Source organism: Varanus komodoensis, unplaced genomic scaffold, assembly GCF_004798865.1.
Source record: "Varanus komodoensis strain SLA01 unplaced genomic scaffold, ASM479886v1 scaffold2, whole genome shotgun sequence".
Classification (NCBI taxonomy): Eukaryota; Metazoa; Chordata; class Lepidosauria; order Squamata; family Varanidae; genus Varanus; species Varanus komodoensis.
The window spans coordinates 32,850,257-32,863,660 of NW_025335568.1; the positions used below are offsets into that span (position 1 = coordinate 32,850,257).

A 13,404-nucleotide genomic window follows, 5' to 3' on the forward strand; every position below is an offset into this window, starting at 1 on the left:
GTGGCAGCATTAGTCTGATCAAGCTGATACTTGGTCACCCGGCCCTGTCAGATTCCATAAACAAAAGGCAATTATTTATTAACATCAAGGAACTTCAAAGCCACCCACCCGATTTTAATAAGACATACAAAAGCCTGCCCATGGATCCATTAGCTGTTTTACCATTAACTACAGTGGACAATAAGCCAATTGTTCCTGTTGCAATTGAGTTACAGAATCATGTTAATAAGACATCTTGCCATTTTAAGTGTCTTACCCTGTTGGGCTAAGTCACAGTGCACCTATATTTAGATGAGAGCAGCTGCCAGAAAAATGATATACCTACTGTGAATGTCAAGTTCAAGTTTGTATTCTTGTTCTAAGTCTTCCAATATACAACAAAGCAATCACTAGCTTTACAGCCAATTCCAGTACCTTGTTAGGTATTTTGTAACTGTTGTGGTTAAAAAGTTAGTCCTCACAGTTCTGGTGAATTACTTTTGCTAGGTGCTTGTGGTTGATCCTCCTGGACTTCTCAGAAGTATTCCACTGACCATGGTACCTGTGTAAATTATTGATCTTCAGATGTAGAGGTTGGTGGCTCCTAGTCTGTGAAGCTGGCAGGTTTTAGGAAATGATATGGTACGAGTTCTCAGCTACTCAAAGCATGTGATCAACAGAGTGCCTCTAGGTTCTGTTCTCTCCACCATATTGCTTCTCAGCTACGTGGAACCACTGGAAGACATTATCCAGAGGTCTGTAGTACCATCATTATCAAATTTATACCCTGCCTTTCTTCCTCCTGCAAGGAACTCAAAGTGACTTACAAGGTTCTCCTTTCCATTTTATCCTCATAACAACAACTTTGTGAGGTAGGTTAGGCTGAGAGTACATGACTGGCCCCAAATTACTTAGAGAGCTCAATGGCCAACTGGGGATTAGCACCTGGATCTCCTGAGTCTCAGTCAAACATTCTAACCACTTTGCTACAAAGACCTTCATCAACACATCAGGTTTCATTGGTTTAACACTTACTGACCAGGGTTCCACTTTATGGCAGTCTCATGGTGCCTGCCATTGCTACAAGTAGATATTCTAACATGCAGAGCAGTAGCCCACTAATACTGCATGTAATTCAACAGATCGGAAGTGGAGGACTGTTACAGGAATTCTGGAATAGCCTCTCCCATATTTTCTCCTTATACTCACCATAGTAAGCTATCCAAGAATGGTGAAATAGGAGGTCGCAGAATGAGGGAGGAAAAAAGCATTGGCAAAGAGAGAACAAGACACACACATACAAAGGTTTTTTTGTATCCTGGGTTTCACAAGGTTTTGTAACTTTCATTGCAAGGAGTTGATTTTGCCTTTTCTTAACTCTGTCCTAAATCAGGGGCCATTTCAGCCTGGCTTTCAGCATGCCAAGCTCTGGTACAGAAAATGCTTTGGTAGTATAAATCTCCAGCACTGCTCTCACTAAGCCCTTTAGCACAATCAAATTGAACATTTCTTATGGAAAAAGAAATCTCAATGGCCGATTCCAGAAGGTGGTACCGGGGGACTATGGCTCTGCACCAAGACAGCTATGCCATGGAGTACCGCAGGGATCCCTTTGCTGTTTAACGTCTACATGAAACCGCTGGGAGAGGTCATCAGGAGGTGTGGGCTGCAGAATCATCAGTACACTGATGATACCCAGCTCTACCTCTCGTTCTCCACCAATCCAGGTGAGGCGGTGGCTGTACTGAACCGGTGCCTGACCGAGGTAATGGGCTGGATGAGGGCTAATAAACTGAAGCTCAATCCAGACAAGACGGAGGTCCTGTTGGTTGGCGGATCGGGCTTTGGGGAGGGTGAACTGAACCTAGTCCTGAATGGGGTTGCACTCCCTCTTAGGGACAAGGTCCGCAGCTTGGGAGTGCTCCTCGACCCAGAGCTTTCACTGGAAGCTCAGGTGACAGCGGTGGCGAGGAGCGCTTTCCTTCAGCTTCGGCTGATCCATCAGCTGCACCCTACCTGGAGAACGACTGCCTGGCGACAGTGACACACACGTTGGTGACTTCCCGACTTGACTTCTGTAATGTGCTCTATGTGGAGCTGCCCTTGAAGACGGTCCAGATACTTCAATTGGTTCAAAATAGAGCTGCCAGGCTGCTGACAGGGACTGGGCATTATGTTCACATGACTCCAGTTCTCCGTCAGCTTCACTGGCTTCCCATTGAAGTCCGGGCCCAATTCAAGGTGTTGGTGATGACCTATAAAGCCCTAAACGGCTTGGCTCCTGGTTACCTGAAGGAGCGCTTAAGTCCATATATGCCCACCCGCCCCTTGAGATCAGTGGGAGAGGTCCTTCTCCAGGAACCCTCCGTGAAGGATATTAGGAGGGTAAGTACTTGGAGGAGGGCTTTCTCTGCGGTGGCGCCCAGTCTATGGAATGCGCTCCCCAGAGAGGTCCGCCTGGTGCCGTTGTTATTTGTTTTTCGGTGCCAGGCGAAGACCTTTTTATTCAAATGTTATTTTAATTGTTAATATTATTTATTCATTTTATTCTTTGGCCAGGGTGACTTAATTTATATTGTTAATTTATATTGTTTTATTGAACTCTATTTATTTATGGTTTGTGAGCTGCCCCGAGGCTTCGGCGAATGGGGCGGCATAGAAGTCCCCTAAATAAATAAATAAAAGAAATTGTCCTGCCCACTTAGTCTTGTTTTTTAAAGCAGCTAAATGATAAACCAAGCAGGAACTAACAACCCCAGTACTAGCTACAAATGTCACCAGAAGTAAGAGAAAGGAAGCGTGGCTTCACGAAAACAGAGATAACCTCAGTGCTTTACAGAGTCCACTGAGATCCTCTTCTTGGCAATAGAAGCAGGAAAATAAAACTCAAGATCCTCTAAAACAGCAAATAATTGAAAACGATACACATACATGTCAAGCACCAGTTCTTGAATTCACAGCTTTCCAGAACTTCATGTCTTTCAGATGCTTTGGACTACAACCCCCATCATCCCTAACCAACTGATAGTAATTATACCAGACTTCAGCTTGGAGAAGACTTCTGTCAAGACACAAAGCAGCTTAACTAAGGTATAAGAGAAGGCTCTGAGGGTAGGAACAGACTCAATATTCAAGATTATAGGATAAAGTAAAAAGGCTGAAATCTGACATGAAAACTCCGGAAAGGCTGGTATCACCGGAAGGGCAGGTTTAATCAGGAGGACTGGCATGTCTCCTAGTGCCCGCTTGGGTCCCTGGAAGGATTAACAACAGCCCTCTCCACTCCCTGAGCACCACCAATCCAGACGTGGGGCCAAAGGGACTGATGAGAGTCCACACAAACAAGGAGCAGAATGGGGAGGCTGAACCCCAAGCTTCCCCTCACCTATTTGCTTCACCAGCTAAGACACACGTAGTATGAAAAGGCTACACTAAGCACTGGATCCTGCACAAACTCTGAATTCCTCTCCCAGCAGCTTCAGCAGTGGCAAGATCAAGCAAGGATCCCGTGCCCCTTTCCCAGACTCTGGGTTCAGTTTCATTTCTCACCCGTCCTTTTCTGGACCAACGCAAACCCCATGCAAGGCTTTGGGGTCCATCCCATCTCTTTCCACCAGCCAAATTCCAGGTAGAACGATTATCTTAAGGAGCATCACTCACGTAACATATGATGAGCAAAATGGCCTCCAAGGTTTCCCTTGTTTATAGAGGAAAAAAATCACTTTATTTATTTATTCATGTGATTAATCACATGACCTGCAGACTCCTCTTTGTCATCTTGATTAATAAAAGTAGATTAAGCAAATCTCACTCTTGATTGGAGCCAATTACACATTTCCAGTGCCTGCAAATCTGAGTTTTCAAGGATCTGCAGTTGAAAAAGAGCTTGCCATCATCCGACATATTCCCCTTCAGAAAGTGTTGGATGCAGTGCTTTGCACTGCAGGGCCTCAGCAGAGGCTTTCATCAGAGCTGATTTCTTCCTGCTCCAGTCACATCCCTGTGATTCAAATGATTAATGTAGATTCAAATGATTCCTGGCTTTACAGTGGAAGACTACAAGGCAATATCTCAACCTGCAGTCCTAGCTCACTTTAAGAAAAGAACACAGCTTTTAAAAAAAGATGCAGTTGCTGCGAATTCAAAGATCAAGTCTGCCTCTTTTTCCTTGTATACAACAGGCTCAAAAAGGTTTTGAGATCTAACTCTAAAAACACAAACAACTGCAACATTTTCAAAAACAACTTCCTCTTAGCGCTATATAAAATAGCATTCAAACTAAAGTGTGTGTTCCTTTGCTTTTAATGTTCTTGCTTAATAAGAATTTGAACAAATATACTAAATGTTCATTGTGACAGAGCCAATATTTCACCATATTCCATATAAAAAACATTAGGACTCCTCTGCTAATGGTAATGCTTGAAGGTAAGGGATGGAAGAGAAATTCCAAAGCTGTAGCCACTAAAACACCCAGGGCATATTTGATAAAAAAATAAATCCTACGGCGCCATCGGTCCATCCACTTTCAATTTGTTAATAAGGCTGAGAACTTCATCCTTTGGCAGCACTGTTGCCCTTTTGTTTAGGCAGGACTTTGTTTTCTGAAGGGCTCCCAGCTTGTCATGGGTTGCCCGGCCAAGCCAATCTAGCAGCAGGGTTTCTGTGAGGGTTAAACAACATTCAAGTAACAGCTGCTGCCTGGGTTCGCAGAACACAACCAGCCTCGGCAACGCGAGCAGTCATGGTCATCACGCTCTTGAGGGCACCTGGCCCAACCCAGGAGCCCCCACCGGTAAGGGAACGCACGGTCGAGTCGAATGCATGTGTCCGGCTCAATCCTACCCTGCCTTCCATAGAAAATGAAAGAAAGCTGTGCATTCAGCTTCTGTAATTTTTCCCTCTGTTCAATGCAGGGCAACACAAAGCCTAGTACACACACAGCTGGTCTCTTCCATCCCCTCAGGTTCCTACCCTCAGTTCTTCCTCTAGGAGGGTGTACACAGAGACCCAACAATACTGCTTCTCTCCTTACACCCATGAACCCCTAGGAACAGACACAACCACCAGTAGGAAACCATTTTCTGGCTCCTCTCCCAAAAGCCACCTGGGTCTCAGTGCTTCAAGGCTTAAGTAGAAGCAGAGGCATAGAGAAAACAGATCTCCAGGCATTTGGAACTTCAACTCCCAGCGTTCCTGATTAATGGCCAAGCTTCCTCTAGGAGGGGCTTCTGGGAGCTGAAGTCTCAAACTTCTGCAGAACTTCCACCCACGGCTTGCTTAAATCATGCATGCATAAAGGATTAGGATTTGCAGCAGCACTTAAATGCCAACTGCTCTGAATGGTCACCCTTGAGTTTAATGCAGGAGGAATGTGGCACATGTTTACATCTTCAGGGGACAAACAGAGTTTAAGACACGATGCTCGGTTCTGAATCAGGGAATGCCAGTACATTTCCTTATTTTGCCAAGGACTGTTAGCAAACTGTCCTCTAAGCAGAGCTGGAAGAACAAGGAGAGTAAAGAAGGGACAGCCATTCCCTCAAGCCTTATTTGAATAAATAAATAAATGCCTACATTTATTTCACTCTACCTTTGAACTTAAGTCACAAAGAATTACATCTCCAGTTAACTATAAAGGCAGACATCATTCTAGAGGAACTCAAATATTTACTAGGTTTTATGCCATAAATGCAGATGTACTGCATGACTTTTTTTAAAAAAATAAAACTTCCATTATGGAATAGTATTCAGTACACAAAGATAAAACAGTTTCTATGGTGGCCACGGTTATACTAAGAATATATGAATTATACAAGCCCTATGGAGATTGTAGGGATGGGAAAGACGTGGCCTATTAGATATGGGAATTCCCATGAACCCCGGACAGCCACCAGCCCCACACAAGCCAAATTAAATGCTTTTCCAGTTGATATCTACAAAAATGTGGGGATTGTCCACGTGGGGCTCCAGTGGTAGGCCAAAGCTCTCTATCCTCTGCCTCAAAAAATAAAGCCTTGGAAAATATCAGAACTCTCTTCCATTTCTGCCTTCTAGCCTTGACCTTTATCTTTCCCTTGCCTTGCTATTTGCTCATCAAACCCTGCCTACAGCCTGCTCTTTCTTTCCCCTCCACCTCTAGCTCATTGTTTCTCTCCCACCTCTTTTCCTCACCATTCCTTTCCCTCACTAGCATCCAGCCTTGCTCTTTCTCATCCATCTACTTCTTTGGGCTTTGTCATTTTGGCCCTCCTTCCCAACCTCTAGCCTCACTGCATCTTTCCACTCAGCCTCTTCAGTTCACTGTTGACTGCCATGGCCCATGTCAACCACGAGGTGACTCATTTCATCCTCTTTGGCAGCCATTTTGTGGTGGTGCACACAGCGATTCATCAAATTCACCGATGAGTCCAGTTATCCCAAAGGGTTAGGGACCCCTGATGCATTGCACACCACTAGCTGTGTCACAAACAATAGCCACCAGCTGCCCAAGGCTTCCATTGCTACTATGTTCCTTACAGCAGGAGTGCGCTGAACACAGATCTCCAGATGTTTGGGATTTCAACTCCCAGAAGCCTCCGCCAGCCTGCCCAATGAAGCAGGCAGGATACACCAGCATAAGCACCATAGGCACGTAATGAGTATTTCTGTGACACAGCCAGTGATATCTAATACATGATTATTGTATCTGAGAAGCACTTGATTTCATTTATTAAATTATCTTTTGGAGGTTACACCATTTCTAAAAGTAGTGCAACTGTAACAGAGTGCACATCTCACTGGATTTTAAGAGAGCATGGCGCCCCTCCTAACTGTATGCAGACCTCAGTTAAATTAAAGAAATGGAATGCATTTTCAGCCATCACACTCTCTCATCTTCTATGGCTCTATGGAAAACAGGGTAAAAGTTAACTCTAGGATTTCTTTCCCTCCAAGGCTTCAGCATCTCCAAATTGCAGAACTATGTGTTGAAATCTCTACAGAGTGTTTCAAAACCAACATATTCTGCTGGTTAGGACAATAAATTGAAGCCCCAGGGAATGTCCAGGCATTACTACCTCACAGACTGTAAAAGCCAGAATAAGGAAACCTAGAAGGTACTGTATTGTGCAAGGAGGAATGTGCCCTTAATTATCCCTTAATTCTATTCGGATGGGAGCTCCTCCTTGTCAGCCTTCAAGCTAATGCATGTAAGGGGAGTGGAAAATTCCTGTAAGCTGCCAAGGAACCCCCATGGCAGGTTTCAGCTCATTCTTTATCAATCCAACAAGACACAGTGTGTGGCTGGCTGGAAGACAGAAATACTGCAGAAGTGAGAGACTGATACAATCAGAGCTGACAAGAATGCAGGTACCAGGGTCTCCAAGATCACATCACGCAAACGGTAATGTAAACAGAGCTTCAGCTATGGGGCAGTATAGGAACAGAATAAATAAATAACAGATAATAAAACAGCAGACCCCACAAGTTTGTTAAATAGCAAAAGGCGTTGTGCATGTCCACTAAGTGGTCTTCCAAAAGCTACCAAATGAGATTTTTTGCATTTCTGCTCAGACGTAAGCCCCACTGAACTCAGGTAAGCATTGAATTTCCAGGTAAGGATGCACAGAATTGCAGCTTAAGAACACAAGGTAGCTGATTTTCAATGTGGTGTTAATGATTTTGGAAAATGTACTTATTCCCGACAGAATAACGTTACTTCACAATATAACCTGCATATTGTATAGGCAGGACAAAGCAAAATGGATTAGGATTAAACAACCAACTCGCACATTTGCAACTCTATTTGCTGCAGCCGAACCCCCACGATCACCTACCACAAAGTTGAAGTGCATGGAGCATGAGGGTGCCAAACCCCAAATGCTGTTAAGACATTGCCAAGGCAGGTGCACATTAATCAATCAATCAATTAAAAGTTTTTTTATCCTGTCTTCTCACAGAAGTCTCACCATACACTAAAATTATTATTATTTTTTTATTATTATTATTATTATAACATTTCTATGCCGCCCCTTGCCGAAACCTCGGGGCGGCTTACAACACAATAAAATACATTGAAATACAATAGAACATATTGCTTTGCTATTCTCTAGATAACAGAAGGCAGAAGGTAGATGTTTTCAACTTTAACTCCCAGAAGCCCCAGCCAGCCATGAGCAATGGTCAGGAATACTGGCAGTTACATCTGAGATCTACTTTCTGCCCAGTTCTGGTCTGGAATGTTCCAGCAATGCATCACATCAGAATAAAGCAAGAGTCCTGCACAAATACCAGCCCTTTGGAGCTCTGCTCTGTGCTATGGATAGAACAGGATCTGCAGGGCAAGAAAAAGGGATTCAGGTTGATTGACTGGACAGTGCTTACTCATGTACTCAGTGTGTCACTCAGACTGTAAACAGAGGGTTTCCATAGGGTTTCCTGATCTCGGACTTTCACATGGTTAACACCAGCAATAAGGCAAACTGTCTGTATTGCACTGGTGTGATGAGACGCCTTCCTGCCCAAACAAGACACTTGAGGAGCTTACAGCAGCAACTTGGGGCACTCAGAAGGCTTAACCTACCAATCCCACCAGCTTTGTATAGCAGAGTCAATGGAAAGGGATAATTGGGACTGCAGGCCAAACAACCTGCAGGTCCACAAGGGGCCCATCTGAGCTCCACCCCAACAGAGAACATACTCTACGATGTACGATCCCAACAGCGGATTTGGATAACCTCTTGGCAAACACATCATAGAGTTCACTATTACAGAATCATAAAACAGGAAAGTTGGAAGGGGCCAGAAGGCCATCCCCTGCGCAGTGCAGGACATCAAGTCAAATCATCCCTCCGAGGTGCACTCAGTTGCATCCCAATTGTCGCTAGTGTGGGAGAGTCCACAAACTCCCTAGGAAATGGGTTCCATTGTTGTACTGCTCGAACAGCCAGGAATTTTTTTTCTGATCTCTAGCTGAAATCTGGCTTCTGTAAACTTCAGCCTGTTGTTCTGTGTCCTGCATTCTGGGATGGCTGAGAAGAGATCCTGCCTTCCTGTTTGTGACAGCATTTCAAGTACTTGTAGAGTGCTATCATATCTCCTCTCAGTCTTCTCTTCTCAAAACTGAACTGCCCAGTTCTCTAAATCTCTCCTCACTGGGCTTTGTTTTCAGGCCCAGGATCATCCTTGTTGCCTTCCTCTGAACCCTTTCCAGCTTCTTTGCATCCTTCCTAAACTATGGTAAACTAAACTATCCAGAGAAGTTTGCCTGGTGCTGACGTTATATGCTTTTCGGTGCCAGGTCAAGACCTTTTTATTTACCCAATATTTTAAAGTTTAAATATTTTAATTATGTTTTTATCCTCAGTTGTGTGTCATTGTGATGTATTTATTAGGTGTTTTATATTGTAAGCTGTCCAGAGATGAACCATAATGGATGGGATAGAAATACCCTAATAAATAAAATAAATAACTGGTGCACAGAACTGAATGTAGTACTCCAGATGAGACCTAACCAATGTAATTTTCTTTCTGCCTCCAGGGTATTAGCTCTCCCACCCAGTTTTGTGTCATCTGTAGAGCTGATAAGCATTCCCTGCACTTCCTCATCCGAATCATTAATGAAAATGTAGAACAGCACTGGGCCCTGCAGTACCCCACATGTTAACTCTTCCCAGTATGAGAAGGTGCCATTAATGCCAGACTCCCTGAGTCGGATTCTATAGCCATCTGTGGATCCGAGTGGTAGTTGTTCCATCTAACCCATTTTTCTCTAGTTTCTAATCAGGATATCATGGGGCACTTTGTCAAAAGCTGTGCTAAAGTCAATATAGATTATGTCCACAGCATTCTTACAGTCCATTAGCGAGGTTACCCAATCAAACAATGGAATCAGATTAGTTTGGTAGGATCTGTTCTTGAGAAATCCACACACGCTTCTAACAATCACTCCCAAATGTTTGTAATTATGTAAACCAGCAACAACAACCAGGACCTAATATCAGGATGTGTGTATGCCAGTCATAAAAAAGTTCACAATGAGCCACCTTTGCATGTGATGCTCTTTCCAGTCTGTTTTAAAAATACCATCAGGTGTCAAAAGCCAGGTGTCAAAAGCCAAATCTTGCTTGTGAGGGTGAATGGTCCTTACAAGCTCAGGACAACTCTGCATTACCAGATGACATGGTAGCAAAACTAAACCAGCACTGAAAATGAATCATTAGCACAAAGAGTCCCAATTATACTACATCTTTTAAGGAAAAAAAAGACATCACAGTTATAAACATGTGACACATTTTGCTTGAATCACAGCATGGAAACATTCTCTCCTTCACTCTCAAACACACCTGAAGCAAAACCTGGGCTAATTTCAAAGCATATTAGGATGTTAATGCTCAGATGCTCAGTCAAGGCTTATTCTCCTGGTGCATTTGGAGGGGAATGGGATGTCTAAACAGAAAAAAGTCCCATGCACCTAATCAACATGACTGGCTGGGTATCCTGGGAGTTGTAGGGTCCCCCTACCGAAAACACCTAAAGATTCAGAGCGTCTCTTCCCCCCCACTCCCCGGTAGGGTCTGAGGACTGTCTATTTTGCTTGTAGAGCGTTTTCAAGTCTGAACGAGAAACACGATAGGCAGAAAACATAAAGCGAGCTAGAAAGGGCCCCCTCCCTAGTTGCCCCCCCTTTCGGGTCTCGATTGTGATGGGGTTTGCAAACTTCACGAGAAACTCGGGCCTGTCCTGGCACCCCCGCAACCCTTCCATAAGCTGCCTGCATTTGCTCTAGCACACCTCCGATGAAACCTCCTCCTCCACCCGTTTCCCGGACGTCGTTGTCGCTCTGTCCGTCCTCCCTTCCCGCGTTTGGTGCAACACCTCCGATGCTGCAATTGCAGAACAACAAAACGGAGGAGGACCAGGAGACGAGAGCGGGCATCGCGCCATTCTCTCTCGGCGAGGAAAAGGCGCTCTAATGCTCCAAAGCGCTGGGAGGAAGCGGATGAACGAGCGCCCGCTCTTCCCCGCACACTTACAGGCGACATAAGCGACCAGGGCGAGCCCCATGAGCAGCTTCATCCTCCTCCTCCGGTTGATGGCAGACAGCACGCGCTGCAACGCCCCTTTACTCAGCATCCCCAGCGCGGGGGCGGGAGAGGCAGCCGGGAGGGCGGCAGGGCGCGGAGCATCTGCCGCAGAGCCGGGATCGCAGGAACGCCACCCGCCGCCGCGTCCGCCCGGCGTGCCACCGACGGCAGCAGCAGCAGCGGCAGCAGCAGGAGCCGCGGCCGGGCCAGTTCCTGGCGGCGACACCGCGCAGGCGCGCACGCGACGCCTCCCCCGGGGTCGGCCGGCAACGCGACGCAGGCGGCGGAAGGAGGGAAGCTGACGCGGAGGTGGCGGGGGATGAGGTCACGCTCGTCTCGTGCGCATGCGCGTGCGCGTGCGCCGCGGGGAGGCCCGCTGCCCGCGAGAGCCACCGGCGGCGGGTCGAGAGGAGTGGAGGAGCCGAGCAGGCTTGCAAGCGAGCGGTTCTCGGCAACGCGGGAGCTTGCCCTGTCCCCAGGCGCGGTGCACGCCCGTCCTAGACGGAGGAGGCTCTCTTCTCCTGCCCGCTCGCTCAGCGCTGGGCAGGATATTGCATCACAGGGGTCCGAGGCGAGAGATCCACGTGGGGACACGAGAGGACTTGTTCAAAGCGAAGCAACCGGCTGATTTCGCCGGTTTACAAACGTGGCGCTCAGTCGGAATGGGGACATTGTGTCCTGGTGCAAACGAGAGTTCTGCGGAAGAGAGTACTGACAGTAACAGTAACTTGATTCATGTCACAGCAGAAGCAGAGAGTACCAGCTCAATGCTTTCTGCACACTGCATGTACTGAAATTCCCCTTAATACTGCATTGATGAGGTACGCTAATGTCCAGGAAAGCATATGTCAGAACTATTATTGCATTACATTTATATCTCATCTTAATCCCTTCTGGATAATCCATATCGGATTATACAGTCTTCTTCCTCGCCACTTTATGCTCCCAACAATTTAGTAAGGTAGGTTAGTGCGAGAGTGAGTGAGTGACTCTAAGGCACCCAGAGAGTTCCGTGGCTGAATGGGGACTAGAGCCTAGGTCCGTCCTGCTAACCACTGTGCAGTCCTGGCTTGAGTTAGCTCTTGTCAAAATCCAGAGAAAGCAGGCACAGTGGGGGGCGGGGTGTACACTCAAGAGCAATTACAGTTTATTTGAACAAACAGGATACATGCATGTAGGTAGTCCGCAAGAGACTACTAAGATTTTCACTGAGGAGATGCTTTATAAGCATTAGTTGCATGAATCACATACACTTGAAACTCTTGTAAAAATAGGAAAGCCAAAGAAACAAACAGCAGAGAAAAGGATACACAAAAATCCATGCAAGAAAACTGTATTGACAAAGAGGAAAACAGACGGGTAATACTGTTGCCTTCTTGAACAACCTGTCTGCCAGGGAACTGGTCTGGCTACATTCTTGCCTTTCTTAACAAGGTGTCAGTCAATATTAGCCAAACTGGCAACCCTTTCGCTTCTCTAACAATATTGGAATGTGGATCTTGTCAGAAACAGGCTTCCAGCAGGAATCCTGGCAGCTCTTTTATTCAGTCAGCCCCAACACCCTTAAGGTGCTACAAGAGTAATACTCACCTTTGATGCAATAGTCAAACATGGCGTGTTCTTGAAATCTACATCCTTGCCTTGGAAAGATGAAATTGTTTTGAATAATCCCCTTCCCCATCACTTCCAGCGGTCACTAGCCCACTCGTAGAGGAACAAGGCGATTCTATCTGTTTTTGCTCCAAATATTTGGACAGCAATTCAGAAAGTCAGATTGTGACAGTTATTTCTGCTACTTTCAGGATAAAGGCAGTTAGGGAAGGTCTTTGGTCCAATTCCCTCAACTCACTTTTTAAAAATAAATCTCAATTTTAAATTTAAATTTTACAAAAATTAATTTGTACAAAGGAAATTACAATAGGAAACTTAGAATTAGGATCATATTATAACAAAACAAATCCATGCATCCCACCACTAGCACCACTGGATACATGCTAAATCACTTGCTTTTCCAAGAAGTTCTGTTCCTCTTCCAAAATTGCAATGAATCTTGTAATGGTTCAAATCCTTTCTCTTTTATTAGCACATACTCAATAAATGGTCTCCAAATATCTTCAAAATTATTCTTATGTGTATAGAGACGTTTTCATTTTGGTATTGCAAGTTAATTTAGCATTAATAGTTATTCCAAACATTTCTATACCAATCAATCAACTAATAATCATATTTTACTTCCCAGTTCTTTGCTATATTTAAGCCTTGACTCTTTCGTTGAACCTCCTGGGGGACCAAACAACTCTGTTGAAGAAGAAATGATGGAATATCAGCTCAATGCCTTAGGATTGTTCAATGCCATTGGAAC

At 45.2% G+C, this 13,404-nt stretch overlaps 1 protein-coding gene across 1 annotated transcript in view; it reads right to left on the reverse strand.

Moving 5' to 3' along the window:
• Window positions 1-11,254, reverse strand: part of UXS1 (UDP-glucuronate decarboxylase 1) — a 49,199-nt gene extending 37,945 nt beyond the window's left edge. The window contains exon 1 of the mRNA XM_044428780.1: window positions 10,992-11,254. Coding sequence (XP_044284715.1) covers window positions 10,992-11,091 — 100 coding nt within the window. The 5' untranslated portion in view covers window positions 11,092-11,254. The remainder of the gene's footprint in view (window positions 1-10,991) is intronic.
• Between the last annotated feature and the right edge of the window lie 2,150 nt (window positions 11,255-13,404).